This window comes from Aythya ferina, assembly GCF_964211825.1.
Source record: "Aythya ferina genome assembly, chromosome: 2".
In the NCBI taxonomy this organism is placed as follows: domain Eukaryota; kingdom Metazoa; phylum Chordata; class Aves; order Anseriformes; family Anatidae; genus Aythya; species Aythya ferina.
The window spans coordinates 151,924,044-151,950,353 of NC_140297.1; the positions used below are offsets into that span (position 1 = coordinate 151,924,044).

General features: G+C 35.2%; 1 protein-coding gene across 5 annotated transcripts in view; it reads right to left on the bottom strand.

The window, feature by feature from the left end:
- ASAP1 (ArfGAP with SH3 domain, ankyrin repeat and PH domain 1) overlaps positions 1-26,310 on the bottom strand; it is a 176,077-nt gene that overhangs the window by 24,662 nt on the left and 125,105 nt on the right. For all 5 annotated transcript variants that reach the window (XM_084508985.1, XM_084508984.1, XM_084508987.1 and 2 more), the window contains exons 12-24: positions 23,464-23,564; positions 22,984-23,053; positions 20,580-20,667; positions 19,448-19,496; positions 13,912-14,075; positions 12,243-12,376; positions 11,703-11,794; positions 10,686-10,872; positions 9,418-9,503; positions 7,720-7,835; positions 5,567-5,634; positions 2,822-2,929; positions 1,300-1,528 (exon numbers count right to left, since the gene is read on the bottom strand). In XM_084508985.1, coding sequence (XP_084365111.1) covers positions 1,300-1,528; positions 2,822-2,929; positions 5,567-5,634; positions 7,720-7,835; positions 9,418-9,503; positions 10,686-10,872; positions 11,703-11,794; positions 12,243-12,376; positions 13,912-14,075; positions 19,448-19,496; positions 20,580-20,667; positions 22,984-23,053; positions 23,464-23,564 — 1,492 coding nt within the window. The remainder of the gene's footprint in view (positions 1-1,299; positions 1,529-2,821; positions 2,930-5,566; positions 5,635-7,719; positions 7,836-9,417; positions 9,504-10,685; positions 10,873-11,702; positions 11,795-12,242; positions 12,377-13,911; positions 14,076-19,447; positions 19,497-20,579; positions 20,668-22,983; positions 23,054-23,463; positions 23,565-26,310) is intronic.

A 26,310-nucleotide genomic window follows, 5' to 3' on the forward strand; every position in this document is an offset into this window, starting at 1 on the left:
ATGGAAAACAAGCCTGTATAAAAAGCAGAGCCAAGGGATTCTGAAGTTGCCAGTACATGACAAAGACTGATGGTGGAACAGTAGTTCTTAAGTCCAGCATCTGAATTGTATAAAAACTGACATTTGATGTCAAACAACTCTGTTCTGTCCATTTTACTCCTTTACTTTTCTGAGAGCTTTTCACCATTATTTCTGAGAACAAAGTTGACTACAAGTTAAGAAAAGAAATATGAATTTACAGCAGTGCTAACAAAAGAGGCACTACCACTCAAGCCTTAAACTATGTTGAAGCCTTTGTAACAACCACTTCTCTCTAACAAGTCTACTACAGAAGCACAATTCAGTTATTTCTAAATTAAGAAAAATAAAAAGATGATTTTTTTCTCTAAAGCTATATTTGCATAAATTATGGAACAACACCTGTTATATTTCCTCTAACTTCAAAATTAATACTTATTTACAGATAAAATCATAGAATGGTTTGGGTTGGAAGGGACCTTAAAGATCACAGAGTACTAATCTCCCTTTTCCATGGGCAGGGACACCTCTCACCAGACCAGGTTGCCCAAATCCCCATCCACCCTGGCCTTGAACATATCCAGGGATGGGGCACCCACAGCTTCTCTGGGCAGCCTGTGCCAGTGCCTCACCAGCCTCTGAGGGAAGAATTCCTTCCTTAGAAAGATAGGTATGTTACAGAACCACTATCTACATGACAGAACCACAACAGCAAGACTAAGTCTCACGTAAAAGTAAATTCTCTTCCCTTTCAAGCACTACCAAAAATGTCACTATTATTAATCACAGGAGAAAATGTAACTCACTCATTTTGACTGAATGAAGATTGAAAAATCAACCTGTAGCACAAATACTCCTTATGGGTAATTCTACAAAACCTTCTTGCCCTCTGCAAGAGGCTATATCCTATAGCCTCTGCCAGAGGCATCATCCTATAGCACTACAAAACAGCAACCTTTTTCTAAGAGACCCATATTCTTGTGAATAAAACTGGTTTAAAGTGTTTCTCCAAAATATAAGAATAATTTCTACATAAAATGAATCAACTTCTATTTAGCAAATTATTATTTTATTATTACAACATACATGAATGAATGAAAGATGAATGAGTCCATCCATCACAAAGTGCCCTTTGATTTTGAGAACATGCATTGAATCATATTAAAACATCAACATAATAAGAGAACTATGCTACATCTTGAAAAACTGTAATGCATTTGATTAAAGGAAGGACAGCTGTGGAAAAATTACTGCTTGCAAACAGTTTCAGAACAGACTTACCTTTGCCAGCATTTCTAGGAGGAAGAGGAGGAGCATCTGCAGTTGGAGAAGTGGGTGAATCTGTGCTTGTAGAAGCAAAAATTTGATTGGTAAAAGCTCCATAGGAGAGTCTCTGTTTGTCTCTAGGAGTGCTAAATCCAGGAAGAGTCATTTTGTCTTGGGGGGAAATACTTGAAGAGTGACAAAAACTTTGGGGTCTTGGAGATCTTTCTTTTTTTATAGGACTAGGCTGTAAATAGAAAGACAAATATATTATACAGGTGTCTAAATACTAGATATAGTTCATATGTTCAGGAAAGAATAAAACAGAACATATTCTAACAGACACGAGCGTAACTTTATTGTACAAATAACCCCATGTTCCTTTCTTTCTCAGGATCAAACCTAGAAGATCCTTTCCTCTGTAACTGATAAAGATTGTAGAATCAACAAATCTATACACAGAATTATTACTAAAGCAGTAAATATATAATGTATTAAATAATACACTAATAAAAGCCCAGTAGTTTTCAGATTGTAACAGTAATTGTTAGTTCAAATAGCACTTTACTCAGACCAGACACTTAACTACAAAGATCAACAACACCCATTAATACATATTTAAAATTAAACAACCATTCCTGACACATGAGATTTGTTTACTGAAGCAGCAATATATTCAGTGGTATGGCTCATCTTTTAAGTGTATATAACTGTTCTTAACAGCTGCAAACAGAGCTACACAATCTGCCTCATTCTAGCTCTGGTTCAGGCAGGTTTATTACCTCCAGTATAGCATTAGTCATCCTCCTGAGGATCCTTGCACAGATTAACATTTTGTTCTCTACTGTCCTTGAGGATATGTAAATTATTTGGGTTTCTGAATTTTTCAGTCCCAAATGTGTTTAACTTTATTATCTGTGAAATTTCTTTCTACAGCACCCATGTAAAATATGAGAGGTGTATTCCCATTTACTACAGAAACAGAGCACAGAGTAATTAACTCACTTGCTAAAGTAGGACATTGAAGCTAAGTTTTGACATCTTCTCAGATGGCAATTATCCTATGCCCTCAAGTTCTGTCTTTTCATTACTTCTTTTTAAATCAGGAATAAATTGCACAGCACAGTTTTTGAAAAAATACATAAAGTTACTGATTCAACAATTAGGGTTTTTTTTGTTAACTTATGGAAGAAGTAAGTATGCAAGATGTGGATTTCCTTCAGCTAAAAATGTAAAACCTAGAATTCTGAAGGGAATAGTGACCACAAAGTAATCTACGTTTATTGATTTGTATTCTCTTGTATGTCTTGTCAAAGCAAAACTTCTGAACCTCAAGCCTAAAATAATTAGGTTGACAAAGTGCATTTAAAAAGCACTCTGGCAGTCTTTAAGCAGACCTTAAAACTAACTTCTCTCCACAGCCCCCACAGTATCTGTAAGGAAAAAAAAAAGTTAAAATGGATATCAAGTTTTCACTCATTTCCACCGAATGGAAACACTATCAGCTTTTTGCAAAGTCGTATCAGTAACTCATGTTTACCTTATCATCTAAGTCATCATCACTTTCATCAATTTCTTCCTGCCGAAGATTCCATTCATACTCTACGTGGACATGTGGGTTTAGCTTTCCTGCCTTGGCTTGAGAAAGCTGAAAAAGTAATTCATATTAGAATACTTGCTCTTCCTTCAGTGTCAATGAAGTTAGCTTTGTAATAGCAAGCAATTAATGGAAATATTTAGTTTTAACATTTCCGAGACACTACAAAGAAAATTTCAATCAAGGCAATCATACAAACCTCCTCCATTTATTTGAGGTACTGAAGAACTGCTAAAATCCAAAAAAAAAAAGGAGGATTTTATAAATATGTGTAGAAGATGTCATGTTTGGCAAGCATTTGAAAAGATGGTATGGAGAAAACATACATGCACAAAAGCAGTATGCATCTGGAGACTTCCTTTCCAAAACAGAAGGGCAAAAACTGTTTATGAAGTCTTGTACCTAAGACTACTACCTCTCTAAACTCACAGTCCTTGTGTTGGAATCACAGCAAAGGTACCTATCCTCATTTAAGTATTCAAATGTTCTTTACCTTCTCCTCACTGGGATTAGGCCAATTCCTCTACTTTGCCAGTCCAAACAATGTATTCACATTCTTTAAAAATCTACTACTACTTCAGTGATCAGAAAAAAAAAATGCAGTTCATGGTTATTCTGAGGATATAAATCTTCTGAAGTAAATTCATTGATTTCCCGTCATTATTTATTCCTTCACATGCTTTAAACGTAGGCTACTAAGAATCATAGAAGAGCTTGCGTTGGAAGGGACCTTAAAGACCATCTAGTTCCAAACCCCTGCCATGGGCAGGGATGCCACCCACTAGATCAGGTTGCCCAAAGCCCAATCCAGCCTGGCGTTGAACACTTCCAGGGGATGGGGCATCCACAGCTTCTCTAGGCAACCTGTGCCAGTGCCTCACCGCCCTCTGAGTAAAGAATTTCCTCTTAATCTCTAATCTAAATCTCCCCTCTTCTAGTTTAAAACCATTCCTCATTATCTGGCTGAGCAAAAAGTTGCTCAGTGTCTTTTTTATGATCCCCCTTTAAGTACTGAAAAGCTGCAATGAGGTCCTCCCAGAACCTTCTCTTCTCCAGGCTGAACAGCCCCGGTTCTTTCAGCCTGTCTCCATAGGAGAGGTGCTCCAGCCCCTGATCATCTTCGTGGCCCTCCTCTGGGCCTGCTCTAACAGCCCCACATCCTTCTTGGGCTGGGGGTCCCAAACCTAGATGCAGGGCTCCAAGTTGGGCCTCACAAGAGCAGAGCAGAGGGGGACAATCCCCTCCCTCTACCCTGCTGGCCACCCCTCTGGTGATGCAGCCCGGGACACAGTTTGGCCTTCTGGGCTGCAAGCATGCAGCTTGCAGTGCTTGGTACTAACTGATTCAGGAGAGGCTGTAGCCAAACAAGATCTTTTCTAAATAAAATTTGCAAGAGAACGTATCTACAATCTCTTATGCAAGTATTAGTAATTATCAGTAAGTAACTAATTTAGTTGAAATTTAATGTAATTACACAGTTAAGACTCCAAGCAACAGAAATTAGCTCAGTAGATCTATTATTTTGCAAGCATTTAGATATTTCTTATTTCATCTTTTGTTTTTGCCCATGGCAAACAAGATGCTCACTCATTTCTGTTTCACTCCTACCCTCATCTCATTGTTACTTCTGAGAAAAATGCTGATAATTTTGCTCTTCAAGAATGGATGATATGGAAATAATTAAATGAAGCAGAGCATTTACACTAACTATAATAGATTGAGGTATTTGCAGAATTTCAATTACAATAATCAATGCAATTATTTGCTAGATAAATTCACTGATAAAATCCATTTTTTTTTTTGTGTTTCTTCTTTAATACAATCAACTACTTCACTTTAATGGCAGATATTACTTTCTTAAGTATACTTTGCAAAGAAAAAAAATCCATTCCAACTGGATGTTGTAGAGCAGACCTGTTTTTCAGCTGCTGGAACACTCAAAACACTGGAAACTGCTTACAGCAGACATGGGAGTACTTGAGATGTCAGCAAGAGTACCACCTGATAAACCACTGGAAAATGTGGACTTGCGTATATAAAAAAAGAAAAGATTGTGAATTGTGAAGGACAAGCTCTCTTGATTGTGTAACAACTAATATATGACAAGAGCCTTTCATTGTCAAATGAGAGGTATTAAGTTCACTAGCTGCAGAGAACAAATAAATATCCTCTCTGGATTGTCAAAATGAGGCAGAAAAGGGCTGAGAAATACTAGTAAGCAGCCTACCGTTTTGCAAATTCTTCTGGCTTTGTCTTGTATGTGACATTTCCACAGTACTTAAGCTTTTAAATCCCTTAATAATACTTAAATTCACTTGCCTGCTAAATGCATGCTAGTCTGGAGCACATTAGAAGGCTAAGAACAAACAAGCTTGTTGCTCTGATCTAGAAACCTTATTCCTGGCTAACTGTTTCAGAAGAACACCTGGGAAACATCTTTTAAATCTAACACTTCCTTCCTCAAATAATTAAGTATTTCCAGTAGAAGTAAGTTTTTACCGAAACTGTTACAAAGAAAATGATTGTTACATTGCAAAGTTAAAAAAAAAAAAAAAAAATCTGTGGTAGGGCCTTCAGATCACAGCATAGCCAGCTGGGAGAGAAGTTTGAAATACAGTGAAAGGTATATCTTAAGTAGATCACATCTTTAAAAAAAGTGAACTTTTCCCCCACCCACCCCATTCTTACCAGTTCCTCACATTGGACAGCTTTCAGTCTTTTTGCCGTGTCTAGAGCTGTCTCTCCAGCTTGGTTTACTGCAAAATCAACAATAAGAAAGAGCAATTATTTGAGAAGTTTAAAGGATCGATTCATCATGTTTCGCTATTCTTAGCAGAGTAACTTCTAAAAGTTTTCAGAGCATCTATTTACTCTACAGCAGCTGCAGCTCTAAGACTCCACTTTAATTGCTCATGCATTTCATGTATCATCAGGTTCTTTCTGAACAGCAGCATCTGCTGGGACAGTTCCCAAATCCCTCCTAACCATCTTAACAGAGAATACACAGAAATTTATTCAAGTGAGTTTTACTGGCAAGGGAGTTGAGTGGAGCTTGAAATGACTAAGTAGGAAAAGCAAGCAGACAGAGTAAGATAGCTCAAAAGAGAGAACTTCTAAAATAAAAAGAAAAATGCCTATGTTGATCCAAGCACATTTTACTCAAAGTGATTAACACAAAGTGGTATGAAACCTGAATTTGCAGACAGAAGTTTTATTCTAAGTTGATATTAACAAATTTTCTAGCTATTTTATATTTATGAAGACTGTAAAATCTTTTACATTTTAAAATAACTCCTGGCAGAAAGGTGATTTTAGTGACTGAGCACTGGAAACAATCAAACTGAGGCCTCGTAGGTAAATATCTCTATGTGTTATGTTATACATAGAATGCCAATCATTACTTCTAGAAAATAAAAAGCAGTCAGCTCAAAAGGCCACATTCAATAACTATGCATTCGAGGAGGTTTTATACAAATTTGAAAGAATTAAGATCCCTGGAGGAAGAGAGGGCTCCTTACTGAACGATCTGAGATGGATCAAGAGGTTTAGCATACTTAAGTATGAAAACACAGTATTTCTTAACACATGTAGGTTAAGAGACTACATAAATTCTAAACTTTCAGACATTAAGAATAAACCTGTGCTTCAAGATATAAGAAAATGTGGTGTTCCTACTTGATTGTTCAAGGATTGGGGTACGGAAGGGACACCAGAAAGGTAAGGACACTTCTGAGTTCTGCTTAGGAGAGAGTGACCAGAATGACCAATATACACACTTAAGCTTGTTCAGTTAGTTTCCCCATTTTATTAATTAGGGACATACATGCTAAAAAAGGTCATATCAAGTTCTTTGACATAGTTTTAGAATCATTTCGTATTTTAAGGGTGTACTAAAAGGCAAAGATTTCTGCCATTGAGCTATGAACTTAACTTTAAAACAGTTTGTAGACTGGCCAGTGGAGGAAAATGATGTCAAAGATGAAAAAGGGAAAAATAGAAGTTCATGCTCTTCATCTTGTGCTAACTCTTGAGAAAGCTTCCTTCCTACAGCAAGAACTGACACAACACACAAGTTTTATAGAGAGATGATGACACAGCTCTTGAACCTAACAAGCTAGATTCAAAATACATTCCTACCCTCCAGCTACGACAGGGATGGGGAGCACATAGCAAATTGATTATATTAAGAGTAAGCAAAAGTTTACAGAGATTCCATTTCTTGTGAAAACTTCTGCTAAGACATGATGAAAAATGAACTGATACAGGTATAGAAAGTGTTGTATCTTGCACACAAAGACAGCAAATAGAGGAAGAAGAAAGGCAGCTGAGAGAGCTAATCCCTTCTCTGATCAGCTACTGTGGTGGCTTGGGAATGCTGGGTGAAGCCACAGTGCCAAGTGATATTAACATTAAAAACAGAATTAACTGTTGTGTACACAAAGCCCACGTGCATCTGGAGTGGAATTAATGTGAACAGCCATTTGAAGCTCCTTAACATACAAGTACTAGATGAATTTTATGATACAAACAACAAACCTAGAATCCAGAGTATTCACAGTGTGTCAGAATAACGAAGAAAAACTAGGGATTATCAATTAGTATATCGTATTAGAAATTTCTTGTTGCTAATCTTTTAAGACTAAGTTCAATTTCTTAACTGAATGCTTTCTTTAGGCTTGTTGGCGGGAAAATCTTCATCTTTAAAACACGGTGGAGGTTTTTTTGTTTGTTTGTTTTAATAAAAAAAGCTCAAAATACAGCGGGACATAAATAAAAGTGGTTGAAAATTTAAAGGAATTTTTAGGAAATCACTGTTTTCTAGTATTAAATAATGCACTTACCTACATCAATAGTTGGTTTCCCCCTCAAAAGCAATTTCAAACACTCAGGCTTGTTATATATACTGCAGTAGTGTAGAACCGTATTACCCAATGCTGTTTGCTTATCCAGGTTTCCACTAAAAACAAATAGAAAAAAAAAAAAAAAAGGAAAAGTACAGTACATGCAATTCATTTCAGATCTAGCATCTCTATAAATAATAAAATAGTTATGATTTCACTTAAATACTTTATTGGGTGAATATGAATTAGAAATAAAGGAGAAATGAATATTTTTCAATTAAATATTACTCCAAGACTATTAATAATTATGGCTCAAAGCATATTGCCTAAAATTCCTGAGCTGCAGTTGAAAATGACTGAGAATCTACAGATGTTCATAAGGGTACACAGTTAGGGAAAGACAAGCTGTGCAAAGGGCTTCACAGGGTTTTTTAATAGTGTCCTTCCTTCAGTTTTCAACTTCTAAAACAAAGGTTATCCAAAAAACTTATTAACATATATTTGGATCAATATAATACACATTTATAAAAATGAAAAGCTCAGGAGATGACAACTATTCCTCCACTCAGTATTACCCATATTGAACAGGAAGAGCAGGCAAAATGCTGAGCCCATATGGTGTAAAAGTCCTCTTACATTTGAGATTCAGACAAAAATATAGAATGCTGACAGAAGCACATATGAAATGATAGTTACCAAAAGAAACTATAAAGTTACATAAATAACATATCAAATTATAAAAATTTTAAAAAATAATCCAAAATAAAATTTTCAATAATACTCAAAATCATAACTTGGCTTCTAATACAACTATTAAATTATGGACCCAAATGGCTAGTGAATATCAGTTGCTTAGTTTTTTATTTGTTTAAATAACACTTTTATAATAGTCAATATTCCATTTAACTTAAACAAGTAGTGGCAGAATAAAGTTCAAGTGACTTGAAGGTTACAGAACTAATCTGCACAGTGCCAGAGATGATGCCAGGAACAAGGACTCTGAGTCTGCTGTTACTGGAGGACCAAACTTCCTCCCTAACGATGCCTAAATGCAGTGCGCTCCATGAACTATGGAAGGGAAGGAAAAAAACATTCACTCACTGCATTTCAAATAGCAGGTATGATTTCCTGTGCTCAAGGGGAAATAAATCATTCCTGAAATCAAACACCCAGCCCCTAGCTCAAGCATGCCCTGATGAATCTTTTAGGTTTTCCCTCACTGTCCAATCGCTCACCTTTCTGCAAAAGCCAAGCAATTACCAACTCCTTTAACTTAACACAGTTAATGAACTACTAGATTTACTTTGAAAGAGGTGTTCTAACTTCTATTCATCATTTTCTGATAAAGATCCTTGTTTTCCACTCTGTTTCCTTGTGTTTGTCCTGTATTTAGAAACTTGTCATCCATACTTTATCTGAACTATTCATTTTCATATGTTCTAAATCAATTATCTTTTTGCTCTACGTAAATGAAATTAAGATTAAAACAGAAACTTCCTTCTGTTTTTATTCTACTCTTCTTTCCTCCCCCTCTACTGACTAGGAACATAAAGGTCAACTCAAAGGTATTAAATTAAGCTTTTTTGAAAGATATGGAAGGATAATAATTCTAAGTGATAAACACCATCCAAAGCATTGCAAGGATGGCTTTGAACACCTACATTTTCTGTAATTTTATCAAAAATGTGCAATCCATACCAGTTTTGTACAAGGAAGTCAACCAGATGGAGAGAGGTTTGGTCAGCAGTCCGGACTGCTAAATGAAGTGCTGTTTCACCTGGCTCCTAAACACATGCAAATAAAAGTTAGATTTTTGCATTTTTTTTCCCTGCAGAACTTATATCAGACCTGAAATATGTCACTTTTTTACAGTAAGTTATTCTACAGAAAAATATCCAGAAATATCTCAAAAACAGACACTGCATGCTTGAAAGGAAATGGCATCACTCTTTCTGAGATCATAGCTTGATCATAACCAGTCCTCTCTTTGGGTGGATAATGATGGATAAAAAAATCCCCAAAAGCCTTTAACTATTGAACTTGCTAGTAACTAAAAGCATCCAAAAGTGTTTCCATAACAAGCATCCTGTGGTATCTCCAGTGCTGGGGCTATATTGAACTTAAACTCTCAATACCAGCAGGTGCTCTGACCTTTGCCAAGTTATCTGCTTTCACAGAACTTGCTGAGAATGTTCTGAGATCTCTCTATATTGAGTTTAAAAGTAATGGGAAAAAATTTGGCTGATCAAGTGGTTGCACAGCATTCTATAAAATCTCTACAACCTCTATAAAATCAAGTTATGCTGCTCTAGAGTAACATTTCTACATGGATACTTGAAGTGAAACGGGACTGATTTTCAGAGAAACCATTACTGACTTCAGCAGGAACTGTTAAGTATTCAGAACTGTGTTAAATAAATTAAAAAAAAAAAAAAAAAAAAAAAAAAAGCCTTTTCCTGGCTGATAGAATGATAGAATTATACTTTTGTAAATGTTTAATTATAAGCTGTGCAGGCATTAAATTTATTGCTTCCTCCTATAGAATACACAGAGACCTGTATACAGCCAGTAATGTATTCCTTCAGCAGCTACTTCAAATGCAGATGTGATACTGCCTGTGGCATCAGCTGACTCTGGGTTCTCTGGGTTAGTAATAAGCCAAACCCTCTCTGTCTGGTCCTTTTCCTAAAAGGAACATACTGCAGAACCCTGCTTTTCAACATACTAAAGCTGTACCTACAATAGTGTATCACAGTACTATTGCATCTCACACTCCTTCAAACTAACTGCTGGCAACACACACAGTCTTCTATTGTCCCCCCACAAGGGCATCACATTAAGGAAAGCCAGAAAAACATTTTCATCCATTTTTTCTTTTAGCAAAATAGGCAGCAGCCTGCAGTACCGGACATTTTACAGATATACTTTACTTAAAATACTCAGCTTTGTTTACCTGATAAGCTTACCTGTCCAGGCTCTAACAGTGGCTCCATTAGCTCTACCCCCTCTGCATAGACTTGAATTAGTGCAAGTAAATCCCTGGATTTGACAGCCTCAAGTAATTCACTCAGTTTAGCTGCTGAAGATGCACAAGTCTTCCTAGAGAACTTATGATCTACATATTTAGCAGTGATAAATTCTTTACGTGCAGTCCTGTGGGGTGTGAAAATAGAGCTTGGTTTAGAAATTTTTAGAAAAACGGGTCAACAATTTAAATTTTAAATCACCTTGTCTAACTCAGTTTTCCCCCTCCCTTTAGAGTTTCTAGCAGATGAAGACTTATTTATTACTGTAACATATGCTTTTCTTGTAAACAACCCTGAAATAACGTATTTGTTCAATTGTATCCTGCATTCTTGCTAAATATGAAAGTTACTTTCACTCTGGTAACTAATATCAAAGATAAAAACAAAGCCTAAAACATGATTTCTCATGGAAACACACCTACATATTAAAAATACAAGCATGAAAAACAGGCTCAAAGAAAAAAACATACGAAAGCAGCTACAGAACAGCCTAACAGATGAAAAGGTCTTCTGGCAAAACCACATCTGTTATGCTCTCTGTTCAACTCCTACACCAGGGAAAGGAAGAGAAAGCGTGTCACAACCTCAAGACAGTACTGAAACTAATGTCAGCGTAGTCCAAGGGCATTACCATTTGAGGTTGTACTACAAAATTGAAAAACATTCAAGATTCAGTAGCATGCTCTATAGAAGTCCAAACTTACAGTTTTCTATAGGGAAGCTCAAGTAGCTAAAATGCAACTAGATAGCAGAAGACTAACTTTTAAGAAACACCACAGATGGAATTAAAAAATAAGTTTTCTGCCATTGTAGTCTAGCTTCTAGCTTTTTTTAAGCTTTTTTTTTTTTTTGATTAGCCTCTAGCTTTTTTTTTTTAAATTGCTTAAGACATTTTACAAGCACGTATATATTCCATGGTAAAATTAATATTGAAGAATTTAGAGATTCAAAACTTACATATCACTTGATGGACTCGGTTTAGGTGAAGGACTAGGTAAATTCCCTTCCATAATATCATTAAAACTATTATTTCCTACATTCTTGGCCAGCTGCAATAAAAAGAAAAAAAAAAAAAAAAAGGTTTTTGTTGTCTTTTTTTTTTTTTTTTTTTTAAATACCAGAAAGCTAAAACCTGGACTAGTAATATGCACTTTCCACACTATTAACAAAAAGTAGAACACAAAAAGTTGCAAAATTAAAGCACAATACTTACGTTAAAATGGAAAGCAATTAAAATCAAGTGTGAATCAGGATTTTTTTGTAAAACAGACTTCTCAGCCACAGCTAATTATTTGTATTTCTGGATAAACTGCCTCAGATACAAAAACAATGAAAAACTAGCAGCATGAACACTGGAACAATGCTGGTACTCTAATCTGGAAGTTCTGGAAAAATGCTCAGACTTAACAGAAACTTATGCTTGGCAAAATTTGCTTTAAGTGAATACTAACTTTGTGAACTCACAAAAAAAAAAAAAAGAAGAAAAAATAAACTTACCAAGAGTTCAGACGTTCCTAATTTGTCTAATTCCAAAGACTGGATTCGAGAAATATGGACACCCATTTCTCTGTGTATTCCAGAACACTCTATGCAGGTTAAAATGCCCAGATTGGTTGATAGCCACGTTGGATCTGTAGAATTGAAAAACAAAATATTTAGTGGAAGTTCAAGAAAGGGTTTTCTATGGTGGAAAGAAATCCAAATGTAATCCGAAATAATTCCTCATTTAACCTTTTAACAAATGGAAATAAACTAAGAATATCTCATAATTTTCCCCAAAATGCAGTGCAAGTATAACCATACATTGTGACCAACAGAATTTGTTTTTTCAGATTTAGTGACAGTCCAAACGGCACTGAATTTAGACTTCTAAATCCATAATGTATGACTACGTTAACACGTATAACATTTGCTTCTTCTAGAAAGAGGGTTAGCTTTTGTTTCCCATTTCTAAAAATAACAGGCATCCTACATTCCACTGCTGACAACTTCTGAAGTCTTAATATTTACTTCTTAAATAGTATTTCTTCATAAAAAAATTGACCATAGCATTCTGCAACACGTAGAATAGTAATATGTTGTGGAAAATTTAAGGAACTAAGGGGTTAGTCCAATAAAAAGAAGTGCACTGTCGTGGAGATCTCCATCCTCAGATTACAAATGTTACTTAAGGAGCAAGATCAGTCTTTTGAAGGAAAAATAGTAACTGTAGACATACTTTGTATACATACGTGTCTTCAAATTAATCTTCCTTGTCCAAAATATTAACAGATAAAGCATTAAATCAAGACTTTAAAGCAGAGAGCTGGGGTGCAGGAGTGAAGCTTAAAACTCCACTATAAATTAGAAGATTAATTAGAACTGTAATCCAAAATTTCTGTAGCTTTACACAACTAAATAATGGAATGAACCAATTCTAGGACTTGACATAATTAATTTGCAATATTCTACTTTGTGTTTCTATCTAGGTATTTCTCACGTGGATCAGTTCTGCATCAGTGAGCATCTCCAAGATACATTCTATCTACTCAGTTCCCAGTGAAGATCATCTTCTTGAATTACCTCCTTAGATTTGAAAGCTGTAACAGCTACCAAGTACCATACCAATTCAGTAGTCCTATGCCAAGCTGCTGCTTCTTAAACTCCAAGTGACATATAACTGGCCTGTAAGTGTACTTCTGAAGATAAAATTGGATAGGATTCTAACTCTGGGTCTCATTTCTTTGCATAAAACTACTTATTCCATCTACAAATATTTTTTGATACTGCAATTCCAGTAGTCTCATGCCAAGATAAAACCTCAGAGTAAGATCTGGGCCAGGTCAAGTTTTCCACAGTCATTTACTAAGCATTACTCACTTCTACTTAGTAGCATGCACAGGATCAGTGATGCCAAGCAACTTCCATTCAAGTGCAACAAGCATCTAGAGACAGTGCAACAAGAACAGTTCAAACTCCAGAGGGGCTTGAACTGCTGGAAGTAAGCACAGACAACACACAAAAATATTTTAGTGAATTAAACAGAACTAACGTATGAAAGTCAATATTTGTTCTTTTAAAAGCAGGTTGAAGACTGATCAATATATTGCTTAAAAATTAGTTTGCACCTCCAAAGAAAACACTTTGCTAGCAACAAGAAGTTGATGACATTAGCAAATTGAGATACCTGGTGAGCCACAATCACAACAGACTTCATTGCCGGGTAATCTCTGTATGTCATCAATAATGGCTTTTGTCAGATCCTCTAAACTGTTCTCCCCTGTGCTCTGCTCTCCACGGAATGCCATATTTAATGCTTCTTCTTTGCTGTTAGTCAGTACTGATATCCATCTAGCACAAGATAAAGACCTTAATGAAGATCTGCATTTGCAAATACAAATTTATCTATAAACAGTAGAAAGTTTTCCAGGAACAAAATATTAGTGTTGATATAGAGGAAGAATCACATTTTGGGACCGAATAGGGGAAAAACTGAGACACAAAGGAAAAGAACTGAGAAAAGGTAAGAACAGAAAGACAGAGAGAATACAGGTCTCAAATCTAAGGTCCCTTTTGGCAATCAAATTTTAGGTTAAAGCAGTGCAGTTTTCAGTTTCCTCAAAGAAACAGACGCTGTGGAAGAGAAAGGCTGCCAATAAACTCCTGTAAATTTAGCTGTCGTAAGTAGGTGTCTTCCTAAAAAGTAGATTTTCCTAAAGCCTATCCCATTAGTAGAAGAAATTCTAACCACTATTTTCTTCCATGTACATCGTTCCTTGCAGAGGACAGAGCAAGCACATTTTGGAAGATGTTGATTGCCTTTCAAAATGCAAGTCTCAGTGCACTAACCAGAGCCAAGCATAATGGCCACATTAATGAAAATGGCCATGGCAACAAATGGGTAAGGAGTTCAAAAAGAGAAGATGACAGGAGAGTAACGATATTGATAACCAACATTGAGTTTTAAAAGCACCTGCTGACTGCAGCAAATCAAGATTCCCTAATGATATTTCAGGCATTAGATTTCCCTGTGCAGTCACTCTGCCAGTTTTTGATTACACCATAATGTTTTAATTAAAAACAAAACAAACCTCTGGCTGCTGCCTTAAAGGTCAAACCAAAGTGGAGAAAGTGATTACACTAAAGACAAGCACATTGCAGACGCAGCGTTACCTAATTTACAAGAAGAGCATGTTAAGAAATCCTCTGAAGTATAATGATTTTAGTTGGTTTTAAATCTACTTCTGCTGCAGATATTTTGCACAGAAATATTTTAGCAGTGCCCTCATTCCATTTCCTGTTTACAGCATTACAATCAGCTCCAACCATCATTCTGAAATGTGCTAGAATATCTATGATCATCCAAATACACTAATAAAAATTCAGGCTGAAGTTTATAATCTCTCCTTGAAATAATAATGCAAAGATAATTTTAAAGGGTTTCAGAGGTAAATTTATGTAAGTAGTCTTGCAATGCAGATTCAGAGCCTGAACAGGTATATGGGCGGCGTATACTATATACTTCATATAGACATGCTTCTGAAATATGTGGGCTGAGAATAATCTGGGAACTTGTACCTTAAAGAAAATGCTTTAAAGAGCTAGTGAAAATTTAATCTTAAAAATAAAAGAAATGGAAATGTTTGGAAATAACTTCGCTCCATAGTTTATAACCTGAAATCAACCTTCACATGCATTTCTCTCTCCAGTTATATGACACAGTATAAGGACCCACGCTAGATGGCACTCCTCTGCAATTTTTCTGATGAAATCTGGTGGTATTAAAATGTAAGAGGAGGCAGTGCCTTGCTTCTAATGATATAGTAATGTTGTGGTAAACATAGGAAGTAAAATAATCATTAAGCTTAGAGCAACAAAATTTATCCTGACCTTTGTTGACAGTTCTTTTCAGGGTTACGATTTCATTAGTTTGTTAAAAATTAAGAATCTGAATAAAACTCAATTATGCAGTAACAATTAAAAATATTAGATGTAATTAAAATAAACATGACTTCACTAAGCCAGCTGTTAGTTCGACACAGATTTCCATATCAAGAGCTTCTAAATTTTAAGACAACAAATTATTTTTGTTTAGTTTCCTCAGCTAGGAAGAAGCCACTGTCCAAGTCCGCATGTCCCTGGTGTCATCTGCGAGACGGTCAAAGCACGAGGTAACGCAGCGTCAGCAAGCCAATTTAACACAAAGACAAAAATAGACTTATTCTTAATAACTAATGCTAATTATACATGAAGTCCACAGTTGGTGGCCAGGCCTTCCTGGCATGCTGTACGTTCGGAAAAAAACAATTCGTATCAGTAACTATGCCATATTGAGTCAATGTCAAAAGTTATAAAAACTTTCTCACTGCTGTTCTTCCTCTTTTTCTTATCTGTACCAGTCATTTTTCTTTTCTTCCTTCCCCATTTTTTAATTTTCTTTCTTTCAATATATTTGCTTGGTTTCACAACACTACCAGCATAAAGCTGACAGTCAAAAAGCTTCAGCTAATAGCGTGGTGTTCTTTCAAATCATTTAAAAATTTCTCAAGTCTCAAACAATTGCTTTGCCTTGTATCTAACAGAATAAAATAGGTAGTCCAAGTTTTCTGCTGCACTTTTTCTGGACCACAATAGTTTCCCTTGGTCCATTTAGTTTGCTGGAGACTCCCAGATTCTCAAACTTGGAAGACTAAACAAAAATGAGGCATCATGGGTGAGCTCTGAATCCAGAGAAGGCAACAGAAGTATTTGTTAGCCTCAGGTACAACAGATTCTTACTCAGATTCCTCTTATGTCTTCAGTATTTCTAAGCTAATCGAAATCCAGAATAACTGTGTTAATAGTTTTGGTGGTGGTGTTTTGTTTTTTCAATAAAAATTTGTGTCTTCTGAAAATCTGTACCACAACATTGCTGTTTTCATGTAAACATAAACAGAACAAAATTAGCCTAGTAGTTTTCAAACTTTCAGGCACAAGTTTGTATGGAACTAGCAACAGGACCTTCCAATTCCATCTTCTCAGTGAAAGATTGAAGTTATATGTTTGCATAATAGCAGAATAGTTAATCCCACAGAAAAGGATATGCTCTTAACCTTCAAAAAAAGGTGGTAGAAAAGAACTAAAAAGTCATGCCTACTGTATATTTGGCCTTATCCACAATTATCAAAATTAGAAAGCATCTACTATTGTAAATGCTTTTTAAAAATCTGTTTAAAGTCAGAGTGTGTGTTTTTTACAATACACATACAAATACACACACAAAACCACTGCACCCCACCCTGTGCTTTATCTACTGGAGAAGTGAATAACCACCTGAGAATTCTGAAGGACAGTCAAGCAGTAATTAAAGGTCAGCAGACAGCTAGCTGGATAAGAATCAAAAAAGGCACTGAACTCAGGGAAGTATTTGAGGGAATACAGTAACTGAGCTGTAACAGAATGTGAGCTTCAATTACTTGTCTTTTAAACTGTCTGCTATTAATGTATTTTTATTTATTTATTTATCAGTGAAGGTCTATTTGGAAGCAGTTCAAAATGAACAGAAGGAAAAAGTATGCAAGGTCATCTAAATGTAAAGAAATGCATCTTGCTTTTTTTCCATTTAAACGTGAGGCTGGAAGGAAAGTGATTTGAAAATCTATTTTTACATTTATTTCTCTGTGGATGCACAAGGAAAAAAGGAGTAGTGGCAGCACTAAAATTAGGTGGGAAAAACGCAACGAAGTGGAGGAGAAAGATGAGAGAAGCACACATACAAATCAAGGGGAAATTGGAACCAGAGGGTGACAAGTATTAGCGAGGAACTGCAGCCTGTAGTACATACAGAACAGTCTTAAATCAACAAGTTTGGAAGTCAAAGGGTTCTGTTCACATGACATGTTAGATAACAAAGCTATTAAGCTCCTACTCAGTGGCTGCACAAGGAAAACAAAACATTTGGTTTTATTGTAGTTTTTCCATCAACGCATTAGCAGCCATTCTGGTCCATGAACTAAAACCATTGTACAAATGTTCTTACAGAAAAAAGTAGTGATTCCACGTGCATCTCAAATCACATAGCTTTATTTGGGGCACTACAGTAATTTTCTGAAACGGAACACTTGACTATGTAGCATTACAGTAACTTTTCGCTGGTGGCCTACAGTGCCAAAGTGCAGGCAAAATGCCCTTAGCTTCTATCAGTTTGTCAGCATGTGTTGCAACACTGGGATGCAAATAATGCCTCTTTCGCTAAATGAGACCTTTAAAACTTGCAGTGGAGTATTTTAATGTTGTTGCAAGTCCAATTTCCCAGCCTCTTTATTTTAAAACGATAAACTAGATTCTAGTGCAAAGTAGATGGGATTTATCCTTTTAATGGGAAACAAAACGAGCCTGGAATTTCAAGAGTCCAAGGGCAGCCAGCTAAACAGAGTTTATCAACCTGCCAATAATAAAAATTATTTTAGTAAGGTATTCCCCTGCTCATGCACTGAGGAAAAAAAAAAAAAAAAGAAGCTTCCTCTTGTAAACCAACATGGTAATTTATGGCCAAGACACAAAAATCTCTGCCATATTACTCATAAAGAGCATTACTGACCAGCAATATTTTCTTGCTTACTAATAAACTTACTGGAACAATTAAGTTCCAGAATGACTAAGCAAGTCAGCTTTGCACTGATAACTCATAACACACTAACTGCACTCTGCCAACATAAGGCTGTGGAAGACGCTGGGAGGAACCAGGTGCATGATGAAGAACTCTCCAAGCTTCTCATTTCACCTGCTCCTCCCAGTGCTGAGCTGTCGACATTGTTGCCTCCCACTACCGCCAAATACCTTGAATATCTATCAAACATTCTCCATAATTTTAAAACAGAGACAACAGTCTTCCATTAGAAGATGGACAAGCAATAAAAGTACAACAATCCTGAAAAACAAGGCAGCCTGGAAGGCTCAGGCTTGCTGCACTATTCACTGTAACTTTATTCCTAGGTTTTTCAGGTGATGAGCATTGGATCGTGATGTTCTGCACAACAGCCTTTTGATGACTGTGAAAGCAATATTCAAGGGAAAAAACAAGTGGCACATGGCTCTCAGGAAAAGGGGTTCTGGCATAGCAGGAAGTTTTTTTTTTTTTTTTTTTTTAATGAAATAATCTGTTTGGAAACATGCACTGATGAAGCAAGTTACTGGATTCTAAAGTACAAAATCTCAGAAATATGCTTTGTTACTTATTTCTCATCCTATTGTAGAAAAGACGCATTACTTCTAAATAATTTCTGTATGTTATATAGAGGTTGTTTATCTACTTAATGATTTTAACTTAGAGAAAAAGGCAGCATCAGAAGGATGTAAAAAAAGACATAAAAAAGGGAAGACGTAACTGCAGAAGAGAGTTGACAATTAAGATAAGAAGAATTTTAAATACTTCATTTGAACCCTAATAATCTCATCTACTGTATTAGCCAAGCAATTGGACACAAAAAATGTTCTGGAAGGGTACACAATCCAAATTAGCTCTTGATTGTTTTTGTTTATTATTTTAATGTTACAAGGTTTTCATAGCACCTTGTAGTAATACACGTAAATCTAAACACAACAGTTTACATGTATACACTCAACAACCAAAATAAGTGTGCATTACTTTTGCATTAACTGAGAAAAATAATTCCACTGCTACATACGATTTCATACACACACCTCTACAGACAGAAATCTTGAAAAAGTATAAACATTCTTACGCTACGTATTCTTGTTCATCTTCTGCTTGAAAGTGGTATGTTCTGTTATCTGAAATAAACAAACATCTTTTAATTTGACACATGAAAAAAAAAATATATCAATGAAACTGTTACTAAACCTATTCAACAACCAGAGTCTTTAAGAACAATATATCTTAACCTATGACAGTAATTCATGGCTGTGGAAGACAATTCAAAAAAAAACAACAACAACACACAGAAAGATGAAATGGTGAATTCTGATTTACACCAGGAATATGTATTTCAAAAACCTATGCTTCAAAATGTTAAAGAATAATTAGCATAAGTTGTATTTTATCTCACAATCCTTTCTGAAGTCAAATCTGATACCTCAGTAGCAGAAAATAGTTTACTCCTATCGTATTTTTCCTTCTGTCTTGGTTAAAACATTTTTCTGCTTATTAAAGAATGAGGTACAAACTGGGTATTAGCCCTCACATTCAAAGGTTTCATAGATTGTTCTTGTAAATATAGAATGCTGAACTGCTTGCTATTTAATAATGTATATGTAAATCTTGAAATCCATACTCATCTACTTCAAAAATGGTTAAAAACCTAAAGGATACAAAGACCAAAACAGGGAGAAGTGAAATCATAGAAGCTCTAATGCTGAGAATACAGAAGTTGCTACCAATTTTAGATAAAATAATTAATATTTTGCAAGGAGTATAAGAGAACAAGAGAAACTGGGTTCACCTTGCTGCTTCTACTCCCTCACCTTCAACCCCAAATAGTGCTCAATAAATCAAACAGATAACGAATTAAAACAAGGTCTTCCCCTTTACCAAGCGGATACAGCTTATGTTTAACAGCTTAGCACAACGTGTGTCCGTCTGAATTTAGGAAAACAGCACTGCATTTCATGGCTTGTCACAAATGAACAGTACTAATGTCACACACAACACGTTCTATATTTATTGGTCTTTTCAACCTGTTTTCAAAACTAGAGGGATCCAAACACTCATGAGACACTGCATGTATCTGGATACAGATCTGAATTTGAACTGTAGCCTCATTCTTGTTCTTAATGAAAGTATCTTGTAATCACAAGACTTCAAAACATTTTTAGAAATCCCACATAATGCAAGACGGTACTAAAATTGCTACATACGTGATATTAGATCAAAAGACTTCTTATCTTCTGCATTTGGCTTCACCTGGCAGGTTAATAAATTCAGTTTAGCTGGTTGCCTGTTGGACTAAAAAGAAAAATTATTTTACTTTAAATATATCTTGATTTAGGACTATTTTTCCATTCTGAGAAATGGGCATGTGTGATAGTAGTTTAAAGTTTGGACATGAATACATGTACGCCTCCAAAACAGTTGAGACCAGCATGATTGTGTCTGACCTGGCTTGTCAGAAGGGCCAGATTTAAAACAAAGCTAAAATCCTCATGGCAACTGTTCCTGACTAATTGAAAGGCATTAAAGGAATAAGCCTTAATTTAGAATAAGCTACTACTTATATCTTCTCCTGTACTTCACAAACAATGACAAATCTACTTTTTTTTTTTTTTTTTTTAATAGTCTTAAAAACTTTAAAGGGATGTTAGAAGCCGGAGATCTGGAGTTTCAGATCTTGGACTAAATATGGCTACTAAAGTAACAGCAGACAATATGACATGATAGATAAATATGACTCTAGAATAATTTTAGTATAAACAGGCTTAAAAACTATAAAGATACTGTATTTAAGTTAGCATAGCTGTTAGATATAAAATAAACATGAGACGTGTTATGTATTAGTAAATACTTCTGAACTGATTTTCGAAAATTGTTCATGCTAGAAATTGTGAAAAAGAAAAAAAAAAAAAGAAAAAGCCATGCACAAGAAACAAACTAAAAAAACTAGAAATGTAGTTCCCACATTGTCAAATGTTTGGCAGGACAAGATAATCAGCGCAGTCTTTTTAACACTCAAGGAGCAACAGTTCCTTGAAGGAGTAAATATACAATTGGATTCTCAGTTTTCAAAGTTTAGTCTCAAACGTACTGTCATGATCACTGAAAACAAGAAAATTACTTTCCACTTGGCACTACAACAGAACATAGGAAATGGACTGCTCTTTTTATACAGCTACATACAAGCAATGGAAAACTACAACTAATAGTGTGATTCAAAGAATTCTAGACTGGCAAGATTTAAGGTTCATAAAACATCTCTCTCTATATAGAGATGATATATAGATATATGATATATATGATAAACCTCTCTCTCTATATAGAGAGAGGTTTAAATAGAGATTTAAACTGAACCATTACTAACTTTACTAATTACTAAGGTATTGCTAACTACTCTCAAGTTATTTGATTAAACAACTCCTCAAATTAGGTGAGGATATATTCCTAGCCATCAGAAAAAAGCACAACCCTCCGGAGTTATAAATAACTTCCTTTTAACTTTCTTAAGAAAGGAAATTAACTTTAGACACTAATAGTCACGACCATCAGTGGAATTTAGGGAAAAGGTCAAAGAAGGGTGCTGAAATATGCCCATCTCCTTTAAAAAAAGTAACAGGAGTAAGAAGTTTGTGTCATGCTGCCCCAAGGTAATTTTAGGTATTTTTTTTTTTTGCCTCTACTGTGACATTGTTATTGCTTCCTCAAGATTTAGCATTCCTAGGAAGACACTTCAGATATATACCCAATTCCCCAAAATTCCCAACACTTGCTATGACCAAGATCCTCCACCCTCCTCTTTTTTAAATAAAAGTCTTTTTTTTTTAAAGCAATCAATATATTCACAATTTCCTTAACAAACTATTGATTAATACATTTTGAAATTCAATTAAATGTCAGAGTCTATAGAAGCAAAAAACAACAAAACATGTAGGAGCCTAAAGAGGAGTTTACCTACCGCAAATCTTCCACAGGAAGATTCGAACTAATTTCAAATTACTTTTTTTTCCCCCTTTTCTCCTACTGAGTAGTTGAATGATTGCAATTTATTTCTTTAAACAAAACCAATGTGTGGGCATTAAAGCGATTTATGTTTTTAATATCCTATGAAGGAGTAAAATGTCTGTAGTACAGACACCTATATATGAACCAGTTGATTAGTCATTCAGTACAGTCAACAGCTAGAATTGAGTTTATGACATCTCACCAAATCTGCCCAGACTAGTTCTCCAGTGGCTCAAAGAAGAGTCCATAGCATCTTGCTCTAATGCAGTCTCTTTGTAGACTGCTCATTTTAGATAGATGCTCATAACCCACTACCTTTAACTCTACTCAAAGGTAGAGTTAGAAAAGGTGTACTGCTCAAAAAAGAAAGTCCATCTAACTTGAAACTCTTCATACTAACGGTCAGTAACAGCCAAACAGTTTGAAAACAGAGCAACAATTTATAACCATACCTCCTTAACTCTATCTCCAATTTCCGATAACTCACAGAACTTTAACAGTTTGAAGCAGAAGTTGCATCTTTTTTGTAATAACAGAATGCAAACAGATTCATTGTGAAAGAGTAATCAAAATTTATTATTTTAATAAAGACGTATAAAAATAACTTACAGTTGCATGTGATATGGTAAGAATTCCATTTTTAACAGTGCACTTTCTTCTTTGCCATACTTTCCTTAACCTAGGTAAGAACACCAACAACAACAAAATCAGTATCTAGACATGATTTCAAAACACATATTAATCCCTTATATGTTTTGACAAGATTATCCTTGAGAAACAGAGGCAGTCGAAATTTTATTAAATGCCTTAACAAAACTAAGTTGGATATTTATGACAGGACTTAAGTGCTTTTCAGAGACTTATAACGACAACAGCTTTCTTTTTAATTTGACATAGGATTTTTGTTTTGACTTTTTTGTGTTTACTGTAATAATTTCTGATTGTGATCTGATTCAAACTGCAAAAATTCTTCAGTACTTATGGCAGATGTAATAGGTGAACGTGCCTTAAGCACCCAGAGTACAAAACAGTAAAAATCCATGCATAAACAAGAGCTCCCACTATGTATTATGCAGTCCAAGAACATACCCATCACTCTTCTTTAAAAGATAGCCTTTCTTCTCACTGCCATATTCCTTATTCCCCTGGAGCTGATGCATACTGTATCCTCCTTGCCTGCTCTGAGAATCCTAAAAAAAGAGAAAACACTGTTACTGTGCACATCAGGATACATTAAGTTTTCCCAACCTTCGCTCCTATTGACTTCTTGTCTCTACAACAACTTCACAAATGAATCAAAACTTAAAAAAGAGAGAACTCCTAACAGATGTTTTACATCCATACAAGAGCTTGCTTTTGCATCACCTGATCTTGAGCTAACTGCGCGCTCAAGACTATTACCTCATTAGGAGTGTTGAGTATAGTATGGATGACCAATATGTATCTAAAAATAATGCCTTTTTAAAATACGGGAGCATAAACTGCATAATCTTATAATTGAAGAACAGAAGACTGACATCAAATTTCAAAAATAAAGCAACTGAATAAAGCATGCATGTATACAGATATATACATATTTACACAAACAAAACCAAATGCTAATAACTGTTTTTTTTATCCAATTAAAAATACACATGTAATTCGTGAGTTTTAGTGAATGATGTCAACTGAAATAGCTTTTGACCTGACTTAGTGAAACGATTAGGTGGAATGGATTAATAAGAGCATCAGAAAATCCCCCAAAATTCATTAAAACATTGACTTACTCTCCTAGACTTCGATCACGAAAGGCAAAAGCAATAGAGGAAAGAGAAAGCACATAATTTTAAACAAGAATTATTATTTTAAAACATACTCCTTGAACATACATTTTATAGCCCCCATATATAACAAAACAATTATCTCCCTTTCTAATGACACTACTAGAAAGGTGGCCAACAATTCTTTATTAGGCATACTGGTGGTTTTGCTCATTAAGTAAAAAAAATGACAAAACTCTGCATGTTACATATATGACACTGACTTCATAAAAGCAACTAAAACCACTGCAGGATCAAATCCTACAAAGCGTCTTTGCATCTTTATTACATTTAAAGCGTCTAAAATGATAGCCATATTGTGTTCTCCAGCATACTGGAGCTAATTATGAACTTCTATTAAAACCCATGCCCAAAGTTAGCTTTTAATTTCTTGCAAAACTGTATAAAAAGATATAATTAAGAATACATTAATACTGTTTTACTGTAGCTGTGAAGCAATTATCTGCAAAACATCTGAAAAACACCTCCCTCCCCCCCCCAAAAAAAAAAAAAGAAAAAAAAAGAAAAAAAAAAGAATGGAAGTTAGATTACTTCCCTGGTTTCCCTGTCAGGGCACTTTTTTTTTTTTTTTTTTTTTTTTTTTTGGTAATTCATTTGTCAGATGAGTTTAGAGAGAAGTGATTTGGTAGAACTGTCAGTTGTGGTTGGAAGCATAATGAAGAGTACTACATGTAACGTGCTGCCACCAGTATTTACACTACCACAGTAAGAAGCTGATTTTTTTATACATAGACTTTGAACCCCCACTGGAACAAGAGTTCTATTGATATCAGCATTGGAAAGAACATAATTCCTGTTCTGAACATTCCTGAACATATAATTCCTGTTCTAAAGAGTGCATCAGATAAGAGATTTGGGGGAAAAATCAAAATGCCAAGAAGGAAAAAACAAAACAGACGTGAAACATGAGTCTAACAATTAGCTATACTGAAAGTAAAGCTGTCAGATGCATTTGCAAAAATAATAAAAAAAACATAAGAATACTAATAGACATGCATTTTAAAGGCTCAGTTTTCTTTGAAACCTAGAAGTGCTAAATGTTTTTAACCTAAATGTTAAAAAGCTTAACATACAAAGTATTTCACAGCATTAAAATTACACTATTATTGCTTAAAATATTTTTACCCAAGGATTTAAACCGTATTTATTTTACACAGATAGTTCTTATACAAAATTAATGAAACGATATTAAGACAGCACATAGTGGCAAAAGACATTACATGCAGCAGTGCCCTTGTAAGTTCTACTTCCCATTGTGAAGTTACAGCACCAGCACTTCTACACAAACCAACATTCACAGATTGCCAAGATATGTCCAAGAACCAGGTAACTCCAAAGATTACAGTAATAGCTTTTCACTGATGCCAAGGACAGGCACGCCAGCAAAATGTGTATGAGTGTTACAGATGTCTGTAGTGATACACAAACACCTTGAATGCAAGCAAAAGTTAAATGAGAGTTGTATTATAAAGCCTTGAAAGAGTAGGGAATACTGTTAAGTCACTTAGGGAGTTACTGTTTCTTCTGAAGTATGGGTACTGAGTGTTAGTTTCTTCATAGGTGTTATTTTAAATTCAAAATGACCTTAAATGCTTTAGTAGATTTAATAGCTATGCTATCTCTCATCATCTGTGACAGAATGTCTGACTGAGACAAGAAGGAAGTCTCATTTATCTAATGGCAATTCCAGAGAGCCTTACTGGCAGAATTTACAATCTGGATAGGAATCACAAGTTTGGCCTTCCCTTCTCTTACAACAGAAAGTCAAAGGAATTTAAACTTCGGTTTCAAACTGTTTCTCTGCCAGAATAGTTTTTAGAAGCGTACTTCTGAATCTTTACAAACCCACCTGAGAAAATCCCATTCATTTCATCTTCTTCAGCACTTTGATTAACTCACAATTGTTTTTTTTTTAATTTTTATTTTTTAATGGTGAGACTATAATGAACTAATGTAAGGGGGAGGAGGGGAGAGAATGTATTCTCATTCATAAGCAAGTAGGCCATCTGCTACAGCAGTAAATTCCAGCTTTGTGTACTTTAAGAGTCAGACACACTCAATCCTGGACAGATGACCTGAAATTCAGGCCACATGTCTTCAAGTTTCATTGTCACTT